This window comes from Neurospora tetraspora (assembly GCF_033439725.1).
Source record: "Neurospora tetraspora strain CBS 560.94 chromosome Unknown B0H65scaffold_6, whole genome shotgun sequence".
Lineage (NCBI taxonomy): Eukaryota > Fungi > Ascomycota > Sordariomycetes > Sordariales > Sordariaceae > Neurospora > Neurospora tetraspora.
This window is the reverse complement of record NW_026944388.1, coordinates 312,454-331,548: the sequence shown is the minus strand read 5'-3', so window position 1 is coordinate 331,548 and position 19,095 is coordinate 312,454. Positions and strand designations below refer to the sequence as shown.

General features: G+C 52.5%; 4 protein-coding genes across 4 annotated transcripts; 3 read left to right on the top strand and 1 right to left on the bottom strand.

The window, feature by feature from the left end:
• Positions 1 to 1,349: 1,349 nt before the first annotated feature.
• B0H65DRAFT_248868 (uncharacterized protein) lies at positions 1,350 to 3,151 on the top strand. Its single transcript, XM_062822436.1, has 2 exons — positions 1,350 to 1,729; positions 1,794 to 3,151. The coding sequence occupies exons 1-2, from the start codon at positions 1,493 to 1,495 to the stop codon at positions 2,814 to 2,816; spliced, it is 1,260 nt and encodes a 419-aa protein (XP_062679026.1). The 5' UTR covers positions 1,350 to 1,492; the 3' UTR covers positions 2,817 to 3,151.
• A 2,094-nt stretch (positions 3,152 to 5,245) lies between these two features.
• B0H65DRAFT_248806 (uncharacterized protein) lies at positions 5,246 to 6,945 on the bottom strand. Its single transcript, XM_062822435.1, has 3 exons — positions 6,657 to 6,945; positions 6,452 to 6,595; positions 5,246 to 6,397 (listed from the first exon to the last, which is right to left on the bottom strand). The coding sequence occupies exons 1-3, from the start codon at positions 6,723 to 6,725 to the stop codon at positions 5,342 to 5,344; spliced, it is 1,269 nt and encodes a 422-aa protein (XP_062679025.1). The 5' UTR covers positions 6,726 to 6,945; the 3' UTR covers positions 5,246 to 5,341.
• Positions 6,946 to 9,705: 2,760 nt separating this feature from the next.
• B0H65DRAFT_431643 (uncharacterized protein) lies at positions 9,706 to 11,447 on the top strand (the record flags this gene model as incomplete). Its single annotated transcript, XM_062824957.1, has 5 exons — positions 9,706 to 10,104; positions 10,185 to 10,292; positions 10,371 to 11,018; positions 11,073 to 11,193; positions 11,251 to 11,447. 5 exons carry the CDS (start codon positions 9,706 to 9,708, stop codon positions 11,445 to 11,447), a joined length of 1,473 nt encoding a protein of 490 aa, XP_062679024.1.
• Positions 11,448 to 15,248: 3,801 nt separating this feature from the next.
• Positions 15,249 to 18,570, top strand: B0H65DRAFT_248609 (kinase-like domain-containing protein). The gene is made up of 5 exons (XM_062822434.1): positions 15,249 to 16,271; positions 16,329 to 16,528; positions 16,583 to 16,742; positions 16,797 to 17,535; positions 17,589 to 18,570. Exons 1-5 carry the CDS (start codon positions 15,447 to 15,449, stop codon positions 18,470 to 18,472), a joined length of 2,808 nt encoding a protein of 935 aa, XP_062679023.1. The 5' UTR covers positions 15,249 to 15,446; the 3' UTR covers positions 18,473 to 18,570.
• Positions 18,571 to 19,095: the final 525 nt, after the last annotated feature.

Sequence of the window (19,095 nt, the reverse complement as noted above, 5' to 3'; positions counted from 1 at the left end):
CAACGTTCAAACGTTCGGCTCCAGCTTCTGCATGTCCTGGATGTGTCGCACTTGTTGGACCTCTGAAACCATCTCGAACGGCGAGAACAATGCTGACCTATGTAGTCCTCGTTGCCGCCCATGCTCGACAACCACTCATTCGGTGACACCGACCAGATGAAGCACCAAACAATAGGGCATGGACTGCATCCTCGGTACTTGATGCCCCTGATGGATCTGGATTGCCAGCCGATAGCGCATCTCATTTCGATATTGCACATTGATGAGAAGGTTTGTGAACAAGAGAAAGCCCAGGCACCCCCGTCTGTTGCTTAAATTTAGGTCATCGAAGCAACATGGCCCGTCCCCGCTCGCTCGCCCACCTGCCGACACCTGTGGCCCTCGAGGGTACGTACCGCTATGCTTCATCATATTATCAAATACTCATCATTAGCATCACAAACATGGCCGTCTACCTTGTCAAGAACTATTGCCTATAGTACTCCTGGGTTCAAGTCTGATATGGGACACACTTGAGCATTGCCGTGCCTCCCATCCCCTGAGTTGAAAGGTTGACCGGAAGGTTGACTGCAAGCCATCCTCAACTGTTTCAAAGTGTCTCGGCACCGCGAGCTCAGCCTCTGTCCTGATCATCAAAGTACCACCTGAGCCAGGAAAGAACTTGAGACCTTCAACGGATGAGCACGAGGGTGTGGTCGGTTGCCCTGAAGAAGCTAGGTTGGAATAATTCCAGGTCAACTGCCACTGGAACTTCAGGTCGCACCCACTGGAATTTGCATTGGTCCGGGCCCTGGGTTCCATTTCCTTACTAGACTCCGTGAACTCCTCCTCCACACACATCGAGTTAAATGGAAGCCCGGATTGGCCGCCCCGGCAACGCTCCAGAGTCTCCACCCCGACTAATAATTCCCGTCTGGCCTGGGTGGACACTGGTTTCGGACCTCATCTAAACAGACTCACCCAGGTTCATTCATCAACTCAAACTGAATGATTTGAAGCTTCTCACGATTTTACTCCCCCGCCGGCCTGCATCGCTGCTGTGAGCTGCATCCTCCTTTTCTCCACCTTCCCGTCCGTCTGCCAGCTGCTGCACCATTTCGTCCGTTCGGTTGCATCTCGGCTCGCTTCAGTTGCTCCGTCATCTGCCCGGTACAGTAGTGGAGCGTGCTTACTTCTGCTTCTGCTTCGGCTTCTGCTTCTGCTTCCATTTCCACATCACTTCCACTGCTCGTCAGCTGCCGCCTCACGCACGTCGCCGGTCCTTACCCTTGGGCTTCATAATTCCTCCATCATCCCGTCGAGGGTTGCCTTCGCTTACATTATTACCCTTCCGCCTTTTCAGCACAACACATCGCTCCTTCTCTGCTTACCAACGACGACGACGAATCACAAACACTGACCGACATCACCATCGCCAAACTCACCACCACCATCACTACCATCATTACTAGCAGCACTCTTTTAAATCGAATTACATGTGCCATCCGCCATCATGACCGAAATGTACACTCAGCCTCCGGTCTCTTCGGCTACCGCCCCAACTCAAGGTCGCCGCGTCAGCGTCGCCATCCCGCCTTCGTCTATCCCTATGCCGCCTCCATCTACAGCTGTCCGACTAAGGAGTAATCTTGCCGGCGAGACATTTTCGCCCGTCAACCAGAACGGAAGCTTCGAGTTCGACCGTGTTCTCAAGAGCGGCTATGTGCAAAAGCGCACCTCAAAAACCAAGGTACGTCTTTGGCCTGTTATGGGCATCGTTTAGTACCGGGCTGTATCTCACCGTCGCGGTACAGGCTTGGAGGACTATTTATCTCGTCTTGCGCCCCAACACTCTGTCCATCTACAAATCGGATAAAGAGGAGAAGCTTCGACACAAAATCTACCTGTCGGATCTGACGGCCGTCACTTTCCTCAAAGACCCAAAGCAGAAACGCCCAAACGTCTTTGGCCTGTTTTCGCCCGCAAAGAACTTCCATTTCCAAGCTCCGACTTTGCAGGATGCCCAGGAGTGGGTTGACTTGATCAGGAAGGATGCCAGGATAGAGGAGGAAGAGGAGGAACTATTCTTGGCCAGCCCACCTCCCCGACGACAATCCGATCTCAACTACGCCCCTGCCACTGATCGGGAACGACTTGCTTCGAGCTCACCGGAACCCCTCGAGCCTCCTGTACGGATCCTGGCATCTCCTGGCGGACGACGTCCATCGGCCATTGAATCATCGGGAATGTCGGAGACAGAACTTGCGTCGCATTCCGACTTCTCCGATTCGGATTTCCAACGGATACCGGGCGCAACAATCGAAAGTTTGTGTGCGCGGTCTCAATCCGTATCACAAGCACGAGTACGAGCAGCACAGGCACAGGGTGCCCCCATGACCCCAGGAGCGATGAACATTAGCCAATCTAGCGGCATCAACCTCGAGCAAGACCCGGATCGGATTATTTGGCAGGGATGGTTGCGATTCCTCCGCAGTAAACGTGGCGTCAAGCAATGGAAGAAATCATGGGCAGTCTTACGACCAAGAAATCTCATTCTGTACAAGGACGCATCCGAGTACTCGGTTCTCTTCGTCGTCGCTTTCTCGTCAATCGTCAACGTTGTGGACATCGATCCGCTAAGCAAGTCCAAGGCCCATTGCTTGCAAATCATCACGGACGAGAAGAGCTATCGATTTTGCGCCCAAAACGAGGAGGAGCTCGTTCAGTGTCTGGGTGCTTTCAAGAGTCTACTGGCAAAGAGGAGGGAATTGGAGTCAAAGGCGGCAGCATCGACAGCGAATGCGACCACCGACCATCAGCCTCGCCCGTCCGCATGATTTGTCGAGGCTGTTTCACATTGCATTGCTGGGCGAATCAAAAAATGACTTCTAGATGGGGTTTGGAATTGGAATGGTGTTGACGGACATGGTTGGACGGACGGACGGACACATTCGTTGTTTATTGTTTACTTTTGTTTTGGCGGTTTCTTGGAAATACCCGATGCGACGATGAAGCCTGGATAGGTTTCTCGTCTCATCAAACTCTAACCCTTTTTACTTTTGTTCTCTGTCTGACCTGCTTTTCCTCTTTCGCCAAACCGTTGGTGCTAGCCGAAAACTAGGGTGTTCATACAGCGGGTTTGGTTCTTTCCATCTTTTTTTGTTCGAACCCGTTGTTTGTCTTTTTCATGTTACCAACCACTATTGCTTACTTGGGAACGACTTACGACTACCATGAAGGAAGCAGGAAAGGGGACACACACACACACACACACATTTTGTTTGTGTACATAGCATAATACCACTTACCTGAGCTTGGTGTTGGTTATACTAAAGAAACTGAGTGTCTTTTCTGCTGTTCAATCTGTGATTCACTTTATTCTAGGAGGCGCTGAAGAATTGGCCAGGAAGAAGGACGGAAAGCAAGGAAATGAGTAATGGTGCACAAGCAGGGATGGGAACGGTGAATCAATATGTTCCTGAGCAACTGAATCTGGGAATCATCAATTCACCTGATGAACTGACACTCGGACACTCGGACACTGAGAGATCGTGTGACACCGAAATAATGTAGGTAGCTAGATGTAACCTTGTTTAATGGAGTGTAAGATTAAACTGGCAACTGTGGAAGGGTACCGCTGATGTGTCGTCTCAAAGCAGACTTCGAATGTTCCTCACATTGACGTCCATGTATTAATTGCCCGTCACGTTTCTATTCGACAGGACATGGCATGGCATGGCATACCGTCGTGATATACGCATAGGATGATGCAGCAGGTCGAGCAGGTACCGACCGACACTGCACAAATGACAAAAGCAATATGCACGGTACGTATGACGAAAGGCGTCTATTATTTAGCTTGTTACATAGCTCAATGCTTGAATTGGACAAGCTTCCTTAGCAGTGTCAATGAGGTGGGTTTAGGGTAGTTGGGATTGTTCAATGAAAGAGCGTTGAAGGGGGTGGTGATCTACGGGTGATCGACATGAGAATCTCGGAGGTAGGTCTGGTTGTTAGACAAAGACAAGCCTTTACGGGCGAGCATGCGGGAAAGGGGAGGTGGCTCACTAACATATGACATTGCTTTGGGGACGTAGATGGGAGGAGGTCAAGATCAAGATCATGATCTTGCCGTTGGCGGTGACCATGACCGGCAGAGACGGGAGACGGGAGACGGGAGACGATAGATGATTGCTACCTCATTTGAAGTCTTGAACAGCATTTGAGGATGTGAGACTGGCAAGTGAGGAAATACGTCGTCAACATCGATTCCTTCGTGACTTGGTCAATGGACGTCCGTCCGGTTTTGTTACCGTCCTCGTCCTTGATTGCGTAGAGGTGTTGATGCTGGTGATTGCTGCCTACCCTGCACTTCCTCAAGCCCACTTACTTCAAAGCGCCTCCTGAATTCACCGGAAGAGCTTAAATGATATCTCCCAAGCTACAAATTCTTTGGGAGAGGTCAGCCCACGGAAACGTGGAAATATGACCAAGCCAAAGCAGCCAATGCTGACCACTCTAACGCGGCCTTATGTCTTCTACCTCTTTCCTATACTTCGTCATGTATAATCTATACACACTGTCGCTGGTGCAGGACTCTTGCTCTAAATGAACGAGTGTCTCGAGAACTTTATGGTGAAAGTGTGTTCTTAGGAGACCGACCTATGGAGCACAGGACGACGAGATTGGAAGTGCCGCGTGAGGTGACCCAAGTTGACAAGAAGCCAATATGTGGTGGATATACGATAACAGAGAGAGTTAAAATCATTCCTTTGATCGGTACAGTCAAGCAAAGTGACCTGAACGTATCATGGCGATGACAACGGTCTGTCCTTTCACAGCACAACGCGGTGCTCGCTTCACTTTGTGTACCTGATTGATGATGACTGTGTGTTTCAATTAGGCCACCAGTCTCATTTTCCTATGTCGCTGCTACCACCAAAGATAATCATCACGTCGTCCGTCTCTCGCTCTTAGTTGTATCCTATGCCATACCGAGGTATTAGGTCCCATCGCCATCCCCTCCCTCCCTCTCCTTTAGAGATCGTCGGCAACGCGTTCATCCTTGGACATGCCGAAGTCGCTGTAAAGATGTCCCCAATAGTACGCGTGAACCCCAAGTGGTATCGTATCGTATTTACCCCATTAAAAAGCCATCTCGAAAACGCCATCCATTTCCTTTAGCCCCCTCTCTTCTCTTTCCATATCATATCCTTCTCCGTTGAAGTGTCGTCGTGAGCCTTAGTGACCTTCTCAACTTGACCGGCTCAACCTGACCCGACTCCTCAGCCTCCCTATGCTTCTCCTCGACTCCTATCCAATGCTTCTTCAACTGGCGTTCGACCGTATCCTAAACCACCTCCTAAAAGTTGTAGTAATTCGAGCTGTCAAACTCCGTGTTCTGTGTGGTGTCATCGCCGCCGCTGCTGAAGTAGAGATCGTTGAAATTGCTATTGTCGCCGCCTTCTCCGCCCAGGTCGTAGTTGATGTCCTCCATGTTGTCCATGCTTCCTGATCCAAGGTCGAAGATCTCCGCGTTGGACATGTTGGCGTCCTCTCCTCCTCCGTTGGTGTTGGCGTTCGGGGGTACCGGTGCTTGACCTACATTCGGAGCGGGTGGGTGTGGAGCATTCGTCATGTTGGCGGCTGGTTGGTGGTTCTGTTTCGGCCCTTCTCCCGGGGCAGGTGCCAGGGAGAAGGTCATGTTTGTGAAGAGAGCTTCGGCTCCTGGTGCTGGTACTGATGCTGGGGCTTTGGCTGTAGCGGGGGGTGGAGCGTGGAACGTCCCTTGAGGTCCCTGCGTTGGCTGAGGTGGTTGCGGCCCTGACACGGTCTGATGATGAGGTTGGTTCGGGATGTTGATGTGATTAGGCGGCGCGATTGGACCAGATCCCGGATTCCCACCATGAAGGACCGCAGACTTGGCGTTGTGAACTGGATGGGGGGCTTGGGGCGCTGCGCTTGCTGATCGAGGAGCCTGTGATGCTGCGGTTGCCGCATGTGCTAGTCGGGAGGCTTGACCTGGCGGGACCTTGGAATCCTTCTTCGGAGGTACACTAACAGGGCGCGCGGCGCCCGGCCGAGGCGAGTTCTTCGGATTGGTCTTCACCAGCTTCGGGCTCGGGGAGTGCTTGGCCACGGGAGAGGCGGTAAGATCGAGTCCCATATCAGGGATGGGAGCCACCGACTTGTTAAGAGGCGGCTTCCCGGGTTGAGGTTGAGGGGGGCTGGGACCTGGCGGAATACCGACGGTCATGGGGGCCATTGGAGCCATTGGAGCCTTGGGAGCCTTGGGTGCCATGGGCGCTGTTGGGGCCGAGAGAGACGCCGGTTTTGGTGCCGGTACCGGTACCGGCGGTGGATTGCGCTTTTCCCGTACTTTGTTCAGATCCCTCAAGATGGCGGCCTTGGCTTGCACCTTTTTCTTCAAGTTAGCCCGTAGCTCAGGGCAACCAATATCTTTCAAACTTACGATCTCGAACTCGACCTCATCTAAGGTGGCATTAAACTCCTCGATATTGTACTGGATACGGCTGGTATTCGCAGCAGGCAACTCGGCAACCGAGCTACCACCCTCCTTGGCAAGGACTTTGAAGATCTTGCCAGTTTCAACAAGCTACGACGGCGCATGTTAGCCCGACCCGATTGATTGTGAAGGTAGATCCAGTCCTGCTTACCACATTGTTGTACAGCCGATCCAACTCATCCAGGTTGAGGTTTGGCCTCGTGGGGGCTGGAGCGGTCATTTTGCAAGCCGATGATGCAAGCAAGCGAGGTTTAAGGGTGGGTGGTGTGTCGAAGTCTCTAGGAATGATAAAGATTGGCCGGGTTGTGGTTGAGTTTCCTTTTCTTTGCGGTAAAGCGGATGCACCTTGCTAGTCCGGAGGTGTGACAATGGTCACGGAACAAAGTTGGATGTTGGCGCATATAAATCTCCGGGGAATTGTTTGGTTATCGGGTGGGTGACAAAGGGGGTCCTCCGGGGTTTAGGGGAGTCCACGCATTAACAAATCCATATCTTGCTGTTGCTTTCCTAGCACAAAACCAGGGATGGAGTTCGCGATGGATATAGTTTCTGGACTTTTCAGGTTCGATGAAACTGGGACCTAGATTCTGATCCGGTGAAGGGTCAATATTTGGGTCAAGGCTCTGGGAGACTTGAAGTGAAGGTTGTCGAAGGTCGAAACTCGAGTAGAATTCTGGGGTTGAAGGGATACTGAACTGAACTGAACTTGAAATGGAAATGGAATCGGAAGAACGGCGGGTTGTTACGCGGTTCAGCAGATGATCGTAGCTGCTGGTAAATCTGGTTCTAGCATCGAAGTGCGCTGTCGGGTCCCTGGAACTCCATGCTCCGCGCGGTTGAGGCTCTTTGTGGGGTGAGAAGCGTGGGTGCCTTGACCGCCAGCGTGCTTCCCCGAGTTGGCCTTATCGTTTCCAGGTTGTTGGACGGGGATTCAGGGGACTGGCCCAGACAGAATCACACAGATCCAACAAAAAACGTTGCGATGGGACTGTCCGTTTAAGCTGGATTTTGACTACCAATTGTTGTCTATTCAGCGGTTACACAACTGGAGTTCAGTGAATCCACTCGATCCAACCCCACATACAAAGGCCGTACTGTTACTCGACTGGGTTTAGTTTAAGATGTCAATATCTGGAAATTATCAACGACCTATTGTGCGAAAAGGCGGCTGCCGTAAACCCCTTTGTTTGTCATTCTTGTCTGCCATGACCGCTCCCGAAGAAAGCATAATACTATTGGGACTTTGCTGGACAGATTGCCAACCCCTCATTCTCACAATGATGCGTCAAAGTGTTCCGCGATGACAGATCAGCCCAGCTGGCCGTTCCGTCGTGCTCCATTGGCACGTGTTGGGCGGACTGATGAGATGAAGGGCGAGTCGGGTCATGCATTGACTGCAAGTATCACCCCGGTCTACCCACGCGTTCGATCACCCTTTTGGAAAACCATCCAGAGGGAAGAACGACGCCAAATTTTTTGTCTTGATCTCTCATTAGAGTCTACAATATTAAGAGAGGACCTCGCAGCCCTGAAGAGGTACGTAGGGCTGGTAAATTCATCTTTCGTTCCAAGAACACGGGAGGGACAATGCCAGGGTCGGCACAGTCGCATGGATGATCTCGAGGGGAAAGGAAAGCTTCCAGTTGGAGAATGGAAGAGGGGACCAAACCGAAGGCCTGAACCTTGAACCTCTTGGGGATCAATATCTCTGTGGTTGGTTACTTTGGCGCCTTGCCTCCAGCCCCCGGGCCGTGAGCCAACAATCCTCCTCCCGACCCCTCCGTACAACATACTACTTCAGGATCAAATTGATGAGAATATGACAGACAATCCGCAAGTTGATGGACGGGAAGATTTATATTACGTATCTGTGGTATTAAGCTATAAACAGGTACCTACCTTAGCGCCTCGCTGGTCGATAGTCTCGATACGTCCCGTCGATACATCCGGCGTCCATTTACTCCACAGATGCCTTGATTAGAGGTAGTTCTCCAGACTGTTACACAGTCCTTGGAAAGCACAACACCAAAACACCCAAAACTTGCATGTTTCTTTCCCTTTGAAATTGCTAAGGCAGGTTGTAGAGTTACCAAAGAGTGGGGGTTGATGACGAGAACAGGCCCTAGAGGAAGACGGCGACGGCCAGTCTTTATACTCTGGTCGCTACGGATGCGAATCGAATCGCCCGTGATCCAACCTGGAGTTCGTCCCGCGCCCCTCCTCCGCTCTGCATTCTGTCCCCTTCCTCGCGTCTCAGTGGCTGCCTGCCCGCCAATCCCAGGAAGATGGCACCATCAAAAATCCCCGTCTTCCCCTCCTCGTCGCAACTTTCAGAGCTCCCCCGTCTCTCCCTCAGCTTCCACTTCTCCTTACCTTCTCCCACCGAACAACACCATCGCAGAAGAGTCCCAGACAAGTCATCTCTTCGGACAGGCTGTTGTGAATATCGGGGCTTCTCCTTTTGGTTTTACGGCCATTTTCCATCCCATCCCGTCTTTCTTGACTTTCTCACTGTTTGAATTCCCCTTCTTTTTAGTTCCCTTGTCGGTTACTTGACCGTCACCAACCCATCATCCCTGTCCTCCACCGTTCGCATCGAGCCATCCTCGTCCCCCGTCTCCGCATCGTCATCGTCCCTGGCTTCAGTTGCTGTCGCCGGCTCATTACGATCGCGTATCTAGGCTCTCGATACACGCCGGAATCTACAGCCATCTTCGAAGGTTCCATTGACGTTAGGTTCCTTCCATCTCGTGGGCGCAAAGTTTATCTGTGCACCCAACCGTCTTGTACTCTCAGCGAGTCCGCTCCACCGAACGGCCTCCGTTTGCCATCCCATCCTGCGCTACCGCATTGCGCCCGCCCGCCTATAATAACTAAAACGAGCTACAAGAACGTGGCCGAGACTCGAGCAATCTTCTTCCGTCGCATCTTTCGTTCTTGCAATAAGAAGTCTGCATCTCCCCGAGTTTGATCGGTTGGGTCTTTCTCCTTCTTGCAAGCTTCATTCAGTTTCCAGTCAAAGTCCGCTGGAAATCGCAACCGCAGACGCTCACGTACAATCACTGCCTCACCCCATCGTTTCAACAGCTGCTCATAGTGGGGCCTGCTTCGCCAAGGAGGGTCTCTGCGCTGCTCCTCCCCCAATCATCGCCATCGCCGCTCCTCGTTGATTTCTACCAGATCCTCGACCATTTTCCGACATGGCTGACGCTGGCCCGCCTCCCACCACCGGACCTCCTCAACCAAACGCAGGTGCGCCCGGCTACGAGAACGGTCAAAACAACAACTCGAATCCCGCACACATGCCTCCCCCGCCGCTGCACATCCCGCAAAACACCAATCCCATCCCTACGGCGATTACGTCGCCCATGGGTGGGAACGGTGATACGAGCGGCATCATGTCGCCCACCAGCGCCGGCAACCCCTTCGGCCGCCGCGCCGCCCCCGAGCCCAACAAGCGCGCTCTCTATGTTGGCGGCCTCGACCCCCGCGTCACCGAGGACGTCTTGAGACAGATTTTCGAGACTACTGGCCATGTCCAGAACGTCAAAATCATTCCCGACAAGAACGTGGGTAAACCTGGCTCCGAGCAGCCGCGAGTTAGTTCATTTTTCACATCGGCCTGTTGAGGCTGTCAGTTCGAGTCCTTGAGGCCCAAGACATTCCGCTAACAGTCCAGGATGCACAACAGCAAAAGGGCTACAACTACGGCTTCGTCGAGTATGATGACCCCGGTGCGGCTGAGCGTGCTATGCAGACGCTTAACGGTCGCCGTGTGCACCAATCCGTATGTCTTCCCCATTCTATACTACGATCCTTTGACCACGATCCCATAGCGCAGAGCTGACCACCAGAAACCATGCAGGAAATCCGTGTCAACTGGGCCTACCAGTCCAACAACCAGAACAAGGAGGATACTTCGGGCCACTTCCACATCTTTGTCGGCGATCTCTCCAACGAAGTCAACGACGAGGTTCTGCTTCAGGCTTTCTCTGCCTTTGGCTCCGTCTCCGAGGCTCGTGTCATGTGGGACATGAAGACCGGTCGCTCCCGCGGCTATGGCTTCGTTGCTTTCCGTGACCGCCCCGATGCTGAGAAGGCTCTGAGCTCTATGGATGGCGAATGGCTCGGATCTCGTGCCATCCGTTGCAACTGGGCCAACCAGAAGGGTCAGCCTTCGATTGCCCAACAGCAAGCCATGCAGCAGATGGGTCTTACTCCCACTACTCCTTATGGACACCACCACTTCCCTACCCACGGAGTTCACAGTTATGACATGATCGTCGCCCAGACCCCTGCCTGGCAGACGACCTGCTATGTCGGCAACTTGACCCCTTACACCACTCAGAACGACCTCGTGCCTCTTTTCCAGAACTTCGGCTACGTTGTCGAGTCTCGTTTCCAGGCCGACCGCGGCTTTGCGTTCATCAAGATGGATACTCATGAGAACGCTGCCATGGCGATCTGCCAGCTTAACGGGTATCAGGTCAATGGTCGGCCTTTGAAGTGCAGCGTAAGTGATTTCCCTTGATCTCGGACGGGGACATTATTGACTTTTCATGCGTAGTGGGGCAAGGACAAGACGCCCAACCCTCAACAGTTCGACCCCAACCAGCCCTACAGTCCTCAGAGTGCCCAGACACCTGGTTACCCCGGCACTCCCTCGACCTACTTTAACAACTATGGCAGTGAGTCTTGACTCGGTGAACTGGTTCCTACATGTCAGCCGCTAACGCACAAAGTAGACTCCTACCCAGGCCAGCAAGGTAACTACAACGGCCCTCAGGCTCAGTCACCTGCCGGCTACGGCTCCCAGATGGGTTACAACGGCCCGCCGAGCGCTGGTGGTTATGGCCGTGGTCAGCCCGGTCCCAACGCCCAGTGGAACCAGCCGTCCCCAGCCCAGAACTTTGGCAATGGGTTTGGTGGTTACCAGGGCTAGAAGCCTAAAAGGCTTGGTGAGCAGTTGCTTGCTAGCGGTCACAGCGTGGGCCACGTCTCTTTTCCGTACTATTGAAACGCCTTTGCTATGTGGTGGAAAAGTTAATGGCTTTCTCAGCTCCAACTAGAGGTGGGAGGCTTTGCGGCTGCATTCAAGTTGGGGTGGTTCTTTTTCACACGTCCAGGATGGAGAGAAGCTCTCGCTCAAGTCCGGTTGATCAAGGACTGGATTTTGGAACTGGAAGTCATTTTGTTGGGAATTTGGGAGCCTGCCTTCTTTATTTCTCTGGTCTCATGTATCACTCACTGCTCTTCCTTTTTTCTTTTATCTCTCACCTGTCAAGTTTCGAATGCGTTTTCTTTCTCGCGCTTTCTTCTCTCTATCTTCGTTTCTCTTGAGTGATTCCCACGGGCCAATGGTTCTTTCTGCAAGTTCTTCTCCGTTTGGGTTTTGTGTAATTTCCTTCGGTTTTCTCTCCTCTTTTCTTAAGCTACGATCGAAACGTCTTATCTTACTCTACTCTCTTAAGTTTGCTAGGTCTTTCTCTCTCGTCTTCCTGATGATATGTTTCCAAAATGTTTCCAGCGCTGGATACCGGATTTCACTCAAGTTAAGTCAGTTCGAGGTTTTTACCAGAATGCATTACGACAAGATTTCTTCTTCCCTTTGGCGGCATTTCAACTTCGTCTCCTTCAGCATTTCATCTCGATGTGTACGCGAGATTCAAGGCGGCATCTTTTCTTCCGATATACCCATTGCGCGTTTCCTACCACTTTGTACTCGTGGGCCTTTGGATGTTTCTTTACAGATACCCATTTTCCACGTTGCGTTTTCCGGTATGCGATTTCATCTCACGTAGCATCATGTCCTTCAAAATGTACGCTATACCCTTGAAGGACTTGAGTAAATAAAGAGGCGGACTTCTACTGGCTCGTACACGGAGTTGGCCATCAAGAAGCCTATCAGTCAAGGTTTAGAGCTCTTGGTCTCGATCCAGGTGTCGTTGGTAACCACCGGCAGGGACGGTTGGTTTGTTATAAGACGGAAGATGGAGTCGGAGATCGTCCGATCATAACGAGACCTAAATTCCGTATGCCACGCGTGGAAATCAGGCAATAGGTAAAAGGGGCGGGTCGAGACGGCAAGGGCAAAGCCATTCCGTTCCTTTTGGGGTCTCGCACGTGGGTTTTGACCATGTGGTGATATCGGTACAGACTGATGTCCTGCTGAGCACGCGGCTGTGGTTCATGTCTTACGGTTCACCTTTAGCCATTAGCTTTGCCTGCATCTGAAGGCAAACATTCAAGAACTAACCCGATAGTTACCTGAACACTCCTCCATGAAGTTGGACCGGCAAACCAAGGACCTTCAATTTGTTTATTTCCGATGAATAGCCCAGAGGAGCTGAGCGCTTCCAACTGAACAAGCCCCGGAGGGATGTGATGCAACCATGGGCGCTTACCAGGGTTAGGGTTGTTACTGGTCGTGGATGTCGCATCCTTTCTGGGCCTTTGGACAGCAACAAGTTGATGCCCAATCCCAATCGATCCATGAACCGAATGATCAACCATCCATGCCAATCTCACATGTTACACGCAATGCGCGAAATCTCAATATGTCGGGGAGAAGAACTGAGGTAATATCGTTTTGGGTTGTCTTGACCATTTTGTCTCGTCCCATATGGATGGATATGGTTGATGTAAATTGGTAATGTGGTTGAAACGAGACATATGATGGACCAGGAACGGTGACCAGAGGGGAGCTGGGCTGGGGAAGAATTGATGGGGGGTGCGTACCTCTACAATCCCGTAGAGTATTTAGTACTCGGAAAACCTCATAAAGTATTGTCAAAAGGGAATCTAAAACGTCTCGATCGGGTCAGGAAGGCAGCGGGTTCCCACCTCCAGCTCGTCAGAAGCGGTGCGGGCGTTTGAAAGAGTCATTGGTCGGTCCACGCGGCCACAACCAAGCTCATATGACATGCGCATTTATCGTTCCTGATGGTGTAGGGCATTTGCTTGCGAGAGTTGAGGTGAGTAGAACTGTCAACCTCCCCAACGGGTAAACTTGTTGGTGCAGTTGGTGGTCATGTCGGTGGTTGTTTGGTTTGTTCGAGTGGTGAAGCGTCGAAGCGGTATAACAAGTCTGATAATCATGGACGATAGCGTCGTCGTCATCGTCGGGGATATTCACGAGGATTCCAGTCCATCGGGTGGGTTCACTTCAAAACGAACAATCAACCCCTGCCACTACCTAACCTAATCTCTTTTTTTAACAGGACGGATGAATATCGCGGGGTCGTCGTGAACGTGAAAGGTGAGGAGAGGAGCTGAATGAGGAGGGACTGCTGATCGCTTGTGAACAAGATGTGGACGAGCCTGGTGGCTGCTTTGCAGTGTGGCCCTCTGGCACCAACGGTGTTTGACACCGTGACAGCTTCTCGACCGCATCCCTTTTGCGGTTTGTATTTCGGTTTATTTCCATTCCTTCGCACCTGTTGGGTGCTTCATGGTTTTTCAAGTTGGTGATAATCGGACAAAAAGCTTGGCGCACGTTATCGTCGGCCCTTGGAGCTGCAAACAACCAAGGAAGAACGGGCCACTGGAGATCATTCATAATACCGGTCATTGACACATTCAGAGAAAGTGGGGAGGAGATGGATTGGCAGTCTCCAGAAGGTGGCGTTTTGACTCGGCGTGTTGTGACAGGCGTTCATGGTTTGCTGGTGGTGTTGGTGTTAGTGGCTACTATACTTTAGTACTACCGGCCTAACGTACCTGACATTGGACCAGGATGTTACACCTCGCAACCGCTTGCGCTGCACTCAGCCCAGCTGCAACGCCCACAACGAGCGATCCTTCTCAAACTGGAAAGACACAAGACAAGGTGCACATGAAGCGCGGACGGTTCGAACAATCAATCAGGCCAGGCCAGGAACAGGCTATCTGCACTGCATCTGTTGCATCCATTGAAGGGCAATTCCAATTCCTGGACAGTTTTAACAGTGAACTTGAAGGCTCTCGACGCGGGAGTCTCGAACTTCAGCGCCGTCGTCGTCGTCGTCGTCAGAACTAAGGGCTCCATTTGACATGACACTGGAGCCAGACTCTCACCAACCATTTCATGCATACCTCACCATAACGACGGGAATCCTTGAATAGACACAGAAATCCACTGACTATCACGAGCAATCGGAACAACCGCCTACGGATCGGTCTCAGCCCAAGTCCCGTTGTTTCTGCACATGGTTGCGAACGACTGCGATTTCCCTGCCGTACTCTGCGTAGGTCCAGCCTTTTCGGGCGTGACTGCTTGCTCACTGCCTCGTCCTCGTCCTCGTCTTCCTCCTGCATTCTCCGACGTATCTCCTTCTATCGTACAGCTGGAGAAGCAAGCGAGGCTCATTTCACTGGTGTCTCTCCCTCCTACCTGCGACCTACCTTTCCAACTGAACCCTGCCCGTGTCCGGCCCGGACAGCCAACGGCCCCAAACCCTCTTTCCCGTCTCTTTCTGCCCGTCCGTCTCAGTCGTCCAACCCAACGCACGCGTCTAATCCACCAGACACAGACAGCTTTACTGCCCGAGCTGAAAGGAAGGACATTTCGGACCTCGACTTTTTAGTTACCAGGGATTATTACTTGGCATTCCTACCGGAGAGAGTAGGTTTATTCGCAGCGCCTTGGCACCGCTTGGCCCGCTTTGCTCCTTGCGCTTTGCCCTCTCCCTCACCTTACCTGCCAGCTAGGTACAGAGTCTAGGTAGCCACCACCCACTGCAGTCACTGCACCACCCAAGCAGGCAGTCCGCGGCCCGCACCTCCATCATCAGGCCCACACTTGTGACCTGCCACCAGCCAGCGACCCGAGTCCGTCGTCTTCGAAAGCTTCAAACCTCCCTCTCCTCCCCCTCTCGCGACGACAACAGAGTCCACTGCCAAACCACACCAAACAACAGCCCCGAGTCCGTTCTGCGAGCTGGCCTTCGCCCTGCCAGCAGCCATGGAGCAGCAATGGCAACCATACTCCGACTCTGCCGCCAGCGGCTCGTCCAGGAGATACAACAACGGCTCCGGCCAAATGTCCATGTCCCCCAGAGACTACACCAACAACGGCCCGGTCCAGGCGCAGCAGCAGCCGCCGGCCGGATTCAAGTATGATCCGTACCAGGCCGGCCTGAACCCAAGCGCGCAACCACAGTCCTCCTCAATTTCCCCAATGACGTCGTCCCAGTCGCGCGACGCCAACGGGGACGTCGCCATGCAGGATGCCCATGATCCATACTCGTCCCAGAACCCTACCATCAAGTACCCCCTGAGGCCGCATCACTCCCTCTCCGGTGGTCGCCCGGCCAGCCTCAGTACGTCCCAAGAGCCATCTGCTGCCGCGCAGCGATACTCGCCCATGGAAGCTCTCTCGCCTGCCTCCCAATACCCCAAGGGAAGCCAATTCTCCCCCGCCCAACGTCAATCCCCTACGCGACCGACCGAATATGCCCCGCCGCAACCACAACAGCAGCAACAGCAACAGAACCCCTACTACTCCAGCCGTCAAGCATCCCAACAGCTTCCCCCCATCAACCCATACGCACCCGCTCAACTCGACCACAGCTATCCAAACTCGGCCGTCAGCTCTACCATGGACGGCTCTTATATGGACCCCAAGTCGCCGCCAAGGCGCATGAACTCTCAGTCGCAACAGATGCCCATGCCCGATAAGACCCCAGTCCCCGAGTTTAGGAAAATACGAGGACCCCAGGACCTACGACCAAAGATTAATAAGCAACCGGCTCATCGACGAGCTAACCCGGAAGGCGGCTTCATCAGTGTATGTACAAGTTGTGTGAGGAATGGCTTTGGGCAGCTTGCTAACGAACCACGGTAGCCCCTCCAAGCGCTAACAGTTCACCTTCCTGCCACTTACCGAATATGCAACCCCGGCTTCAAGTACGAGTCGTCTAGGAACCCTCGGCGCGTTCTTACCAAGCCTAGCAAGGGAGTGAAGAACGACGGCTATGATAATGAGGACAGCGATTATATCCTCTATGTAAACGATATCCTGGGCTCGGAGGAGGCTGGTCATAAGTATGTTGCTGCCCACCACGAGTCGAGAAGCAGTCACTCACATGATCGTACCAGGAACCGCTACCTGATTCTCGACGTCCTTGGCCAGGGTACCTTTGGCCAGGTCGTAAAATGCCAGAACCTGAAAACACAAGAAGTCGTTGCGGTCAAGGTTATCAAGAACCGAACAGCTTACTTCAATCAGAGCATGATGGAAGTGTCTGTTTTGGATTTGGTTTGTTCCCCGCCTTGTTGACTTGTGTGCGACGCGCGCTAACCTCCCTTTCAGCTCAATACAAAGCTCGACAAGAATGACGACCACCATCTTTTACGTCTAAAAGATACCTTCATTCATCGGCAACACTTGTGCTTGGTATTCGAGTTGCTTAGTGTCAACTTATACGAGCTTATCAAGCAAAACCAATTCCGAGGCTTGAGCACGACACTGGTCCGCGTCTTTGCGCAGCAGCTGCTGAATGGGCTTTCCCTGCTCAACAAGGCGAGACTGATCCATTGCGACCTGAAACCCGAGAACATTCTTCTGAAAAACCTCGAGAGCCCAATCATCAAGATTATCGATTTCGGATCCGCTTGCGACGAACGGCAGACTGTCTATACGTACATCCAGTCCAGATTCTACCGATCACCTGAGGTGTTGCTTGGTTTGCCTTACTCTTCGGCCATTGATATGTGGTCTTTGGGATGCATTGTGGTCGAGCTATTCCTGGGTCTTCCCCTCTTCCCCGGTTCTTCCGAGTACAACCAGGTGTCACGAATTGTCGAGATGCTAGGAAATCCTCCAAACTGGATGATCGAGATGGGCAAGCAGGCAGGAGAGTTCTTCGAGAAGAGGCAAGATGAATTCGGCAGGAAAACTTACCATCTGAAGTCTATGGAGCAATACTCTCGGGAGCATGGCACGAAGGAACAACCTAGCAAGAAGTACTTCCAGGCCAGCACGCTGCCCGAGATTATCAAGACGTACCCGATGCCGAGGAAGAACATGAAGCAGTCGGAGATCGATCGAGGTGAGTTAAGCGTATTCGCTGTCTCTGTGCTCTGAAAACTGACAACGTCCTAGAAATGAACAACCGTATCGCATTCATCGATTTCGTTAGGGGTCTATTGACGATCAATCCGTTGGAAAGATGGTCGCCTCAACAAGCGAAGCTACATCCTTTCATCACCCAGTCCAAGTTCACTGGACCATTTGTGCCGCCGATGAACCTCAAGTCAAGTTCGCTCAACAGATCACCAGCCCCAGGAACTCAACAGCAAATACAGGCCGAGGCGTTCAGCAAGCAAAAGGCGCAACAAGCCCAAGCCAACGCCATTGCCGCAAACCAAGCCCAAAACCCTTACGGGTCGATGGCCACTGGACAGCAGTATCCCCAGCAGGCCCATGCGCAACCGCCGCCCTTGTATTCCACACCCAACAACATGTACGCTCCTAGCGGCAGCAGCAGTCACGCTAGCGCGCCTCCTCCATACGGCTCTCAGCAAGGCGCATACCCTCAACAAGGCATGCCCCAACAACCGCAGCAGCAGGTACCGCAAGTACAGATGCCTCCAGCGAACTACTCGGGTGTGTCCCAGTCGAGTCTGTACGCCCAGCAACAAGCGGCAGCGGCGGCCCGCCAGAGGCAACGGTCTTCGACAATGGAGCAGCAGCAAAGTGGTATTCCCGTGTCCATCCAGCGCGTCGCGAGCCATCTCGACCCCACCCAGCCCATCCGTCTGCAGCCCAGTCCGGCCTACTACCCGCCGCCACCAGACGGTCTCGCGGGAATGGACTCGCAGCCAAGCCAGAGGATGCCGAGGAGGGGAAGCCGCGCTCAGCAGTCTGGACGGGCCCAAGGTAACAACCGCGACTTCATCAGGAACTTGGAGGAGAGAACGTTGGAGGAAGGGTTTATGGGTGGTAGCGGTGGTGGTGGAGGTCAGGGTCAAAGTCCATGGCATTAAGCATAGAGTTGATGGGTCAGGGGAGGTGGTTTGTAGTTGGTAGGGAAGCGGGTTTTTCGTTGTAGTTGTTGTACCATTCAGTTTGTACTCACAGATACGATACCTCTTCTTTATTTTTTTTTACCGAAAAATTGTCATTACGCATTGTCACTTTTGTTGGAAGGGCAGTTCTGTTTGTTTTGCCGAGCGGAACTGAATGGGGAATGGGGATGGGGAAAGGGGGAGGAGGAATGGTGAAGAGTGGAGAAAGTTAGGGAGCAGAGAGCAGAAAGCAGAGCAGAGCAGAGGACGGCAGAGCAGGATTTATAGAAAGAAAGAAGTAACTGACATGCTATGCTGCGGGCGCGCGAAGGTTTTCCGTCTTCTATTGATGATGTGCCGAACTGTGCTTTATGCATTGTCTCTAAGGGAGTCTCTAAGGGAGCGTTCACATAAGGGCGAGAGGGAAAAGCGTCCTGCCTGCGTTATTATTATTGAGCTTTCAAGCATCAACTATTGATGTTGTTATCCTATCACTCCTGCCTCTATGCAGTTCATTGCCTTCTTTCCGTCAGCTATGGTACAAACAAGTACAAGGGTTCTATCATGATACCACGCATATCGTATTGCGGTACCCGAAGTCT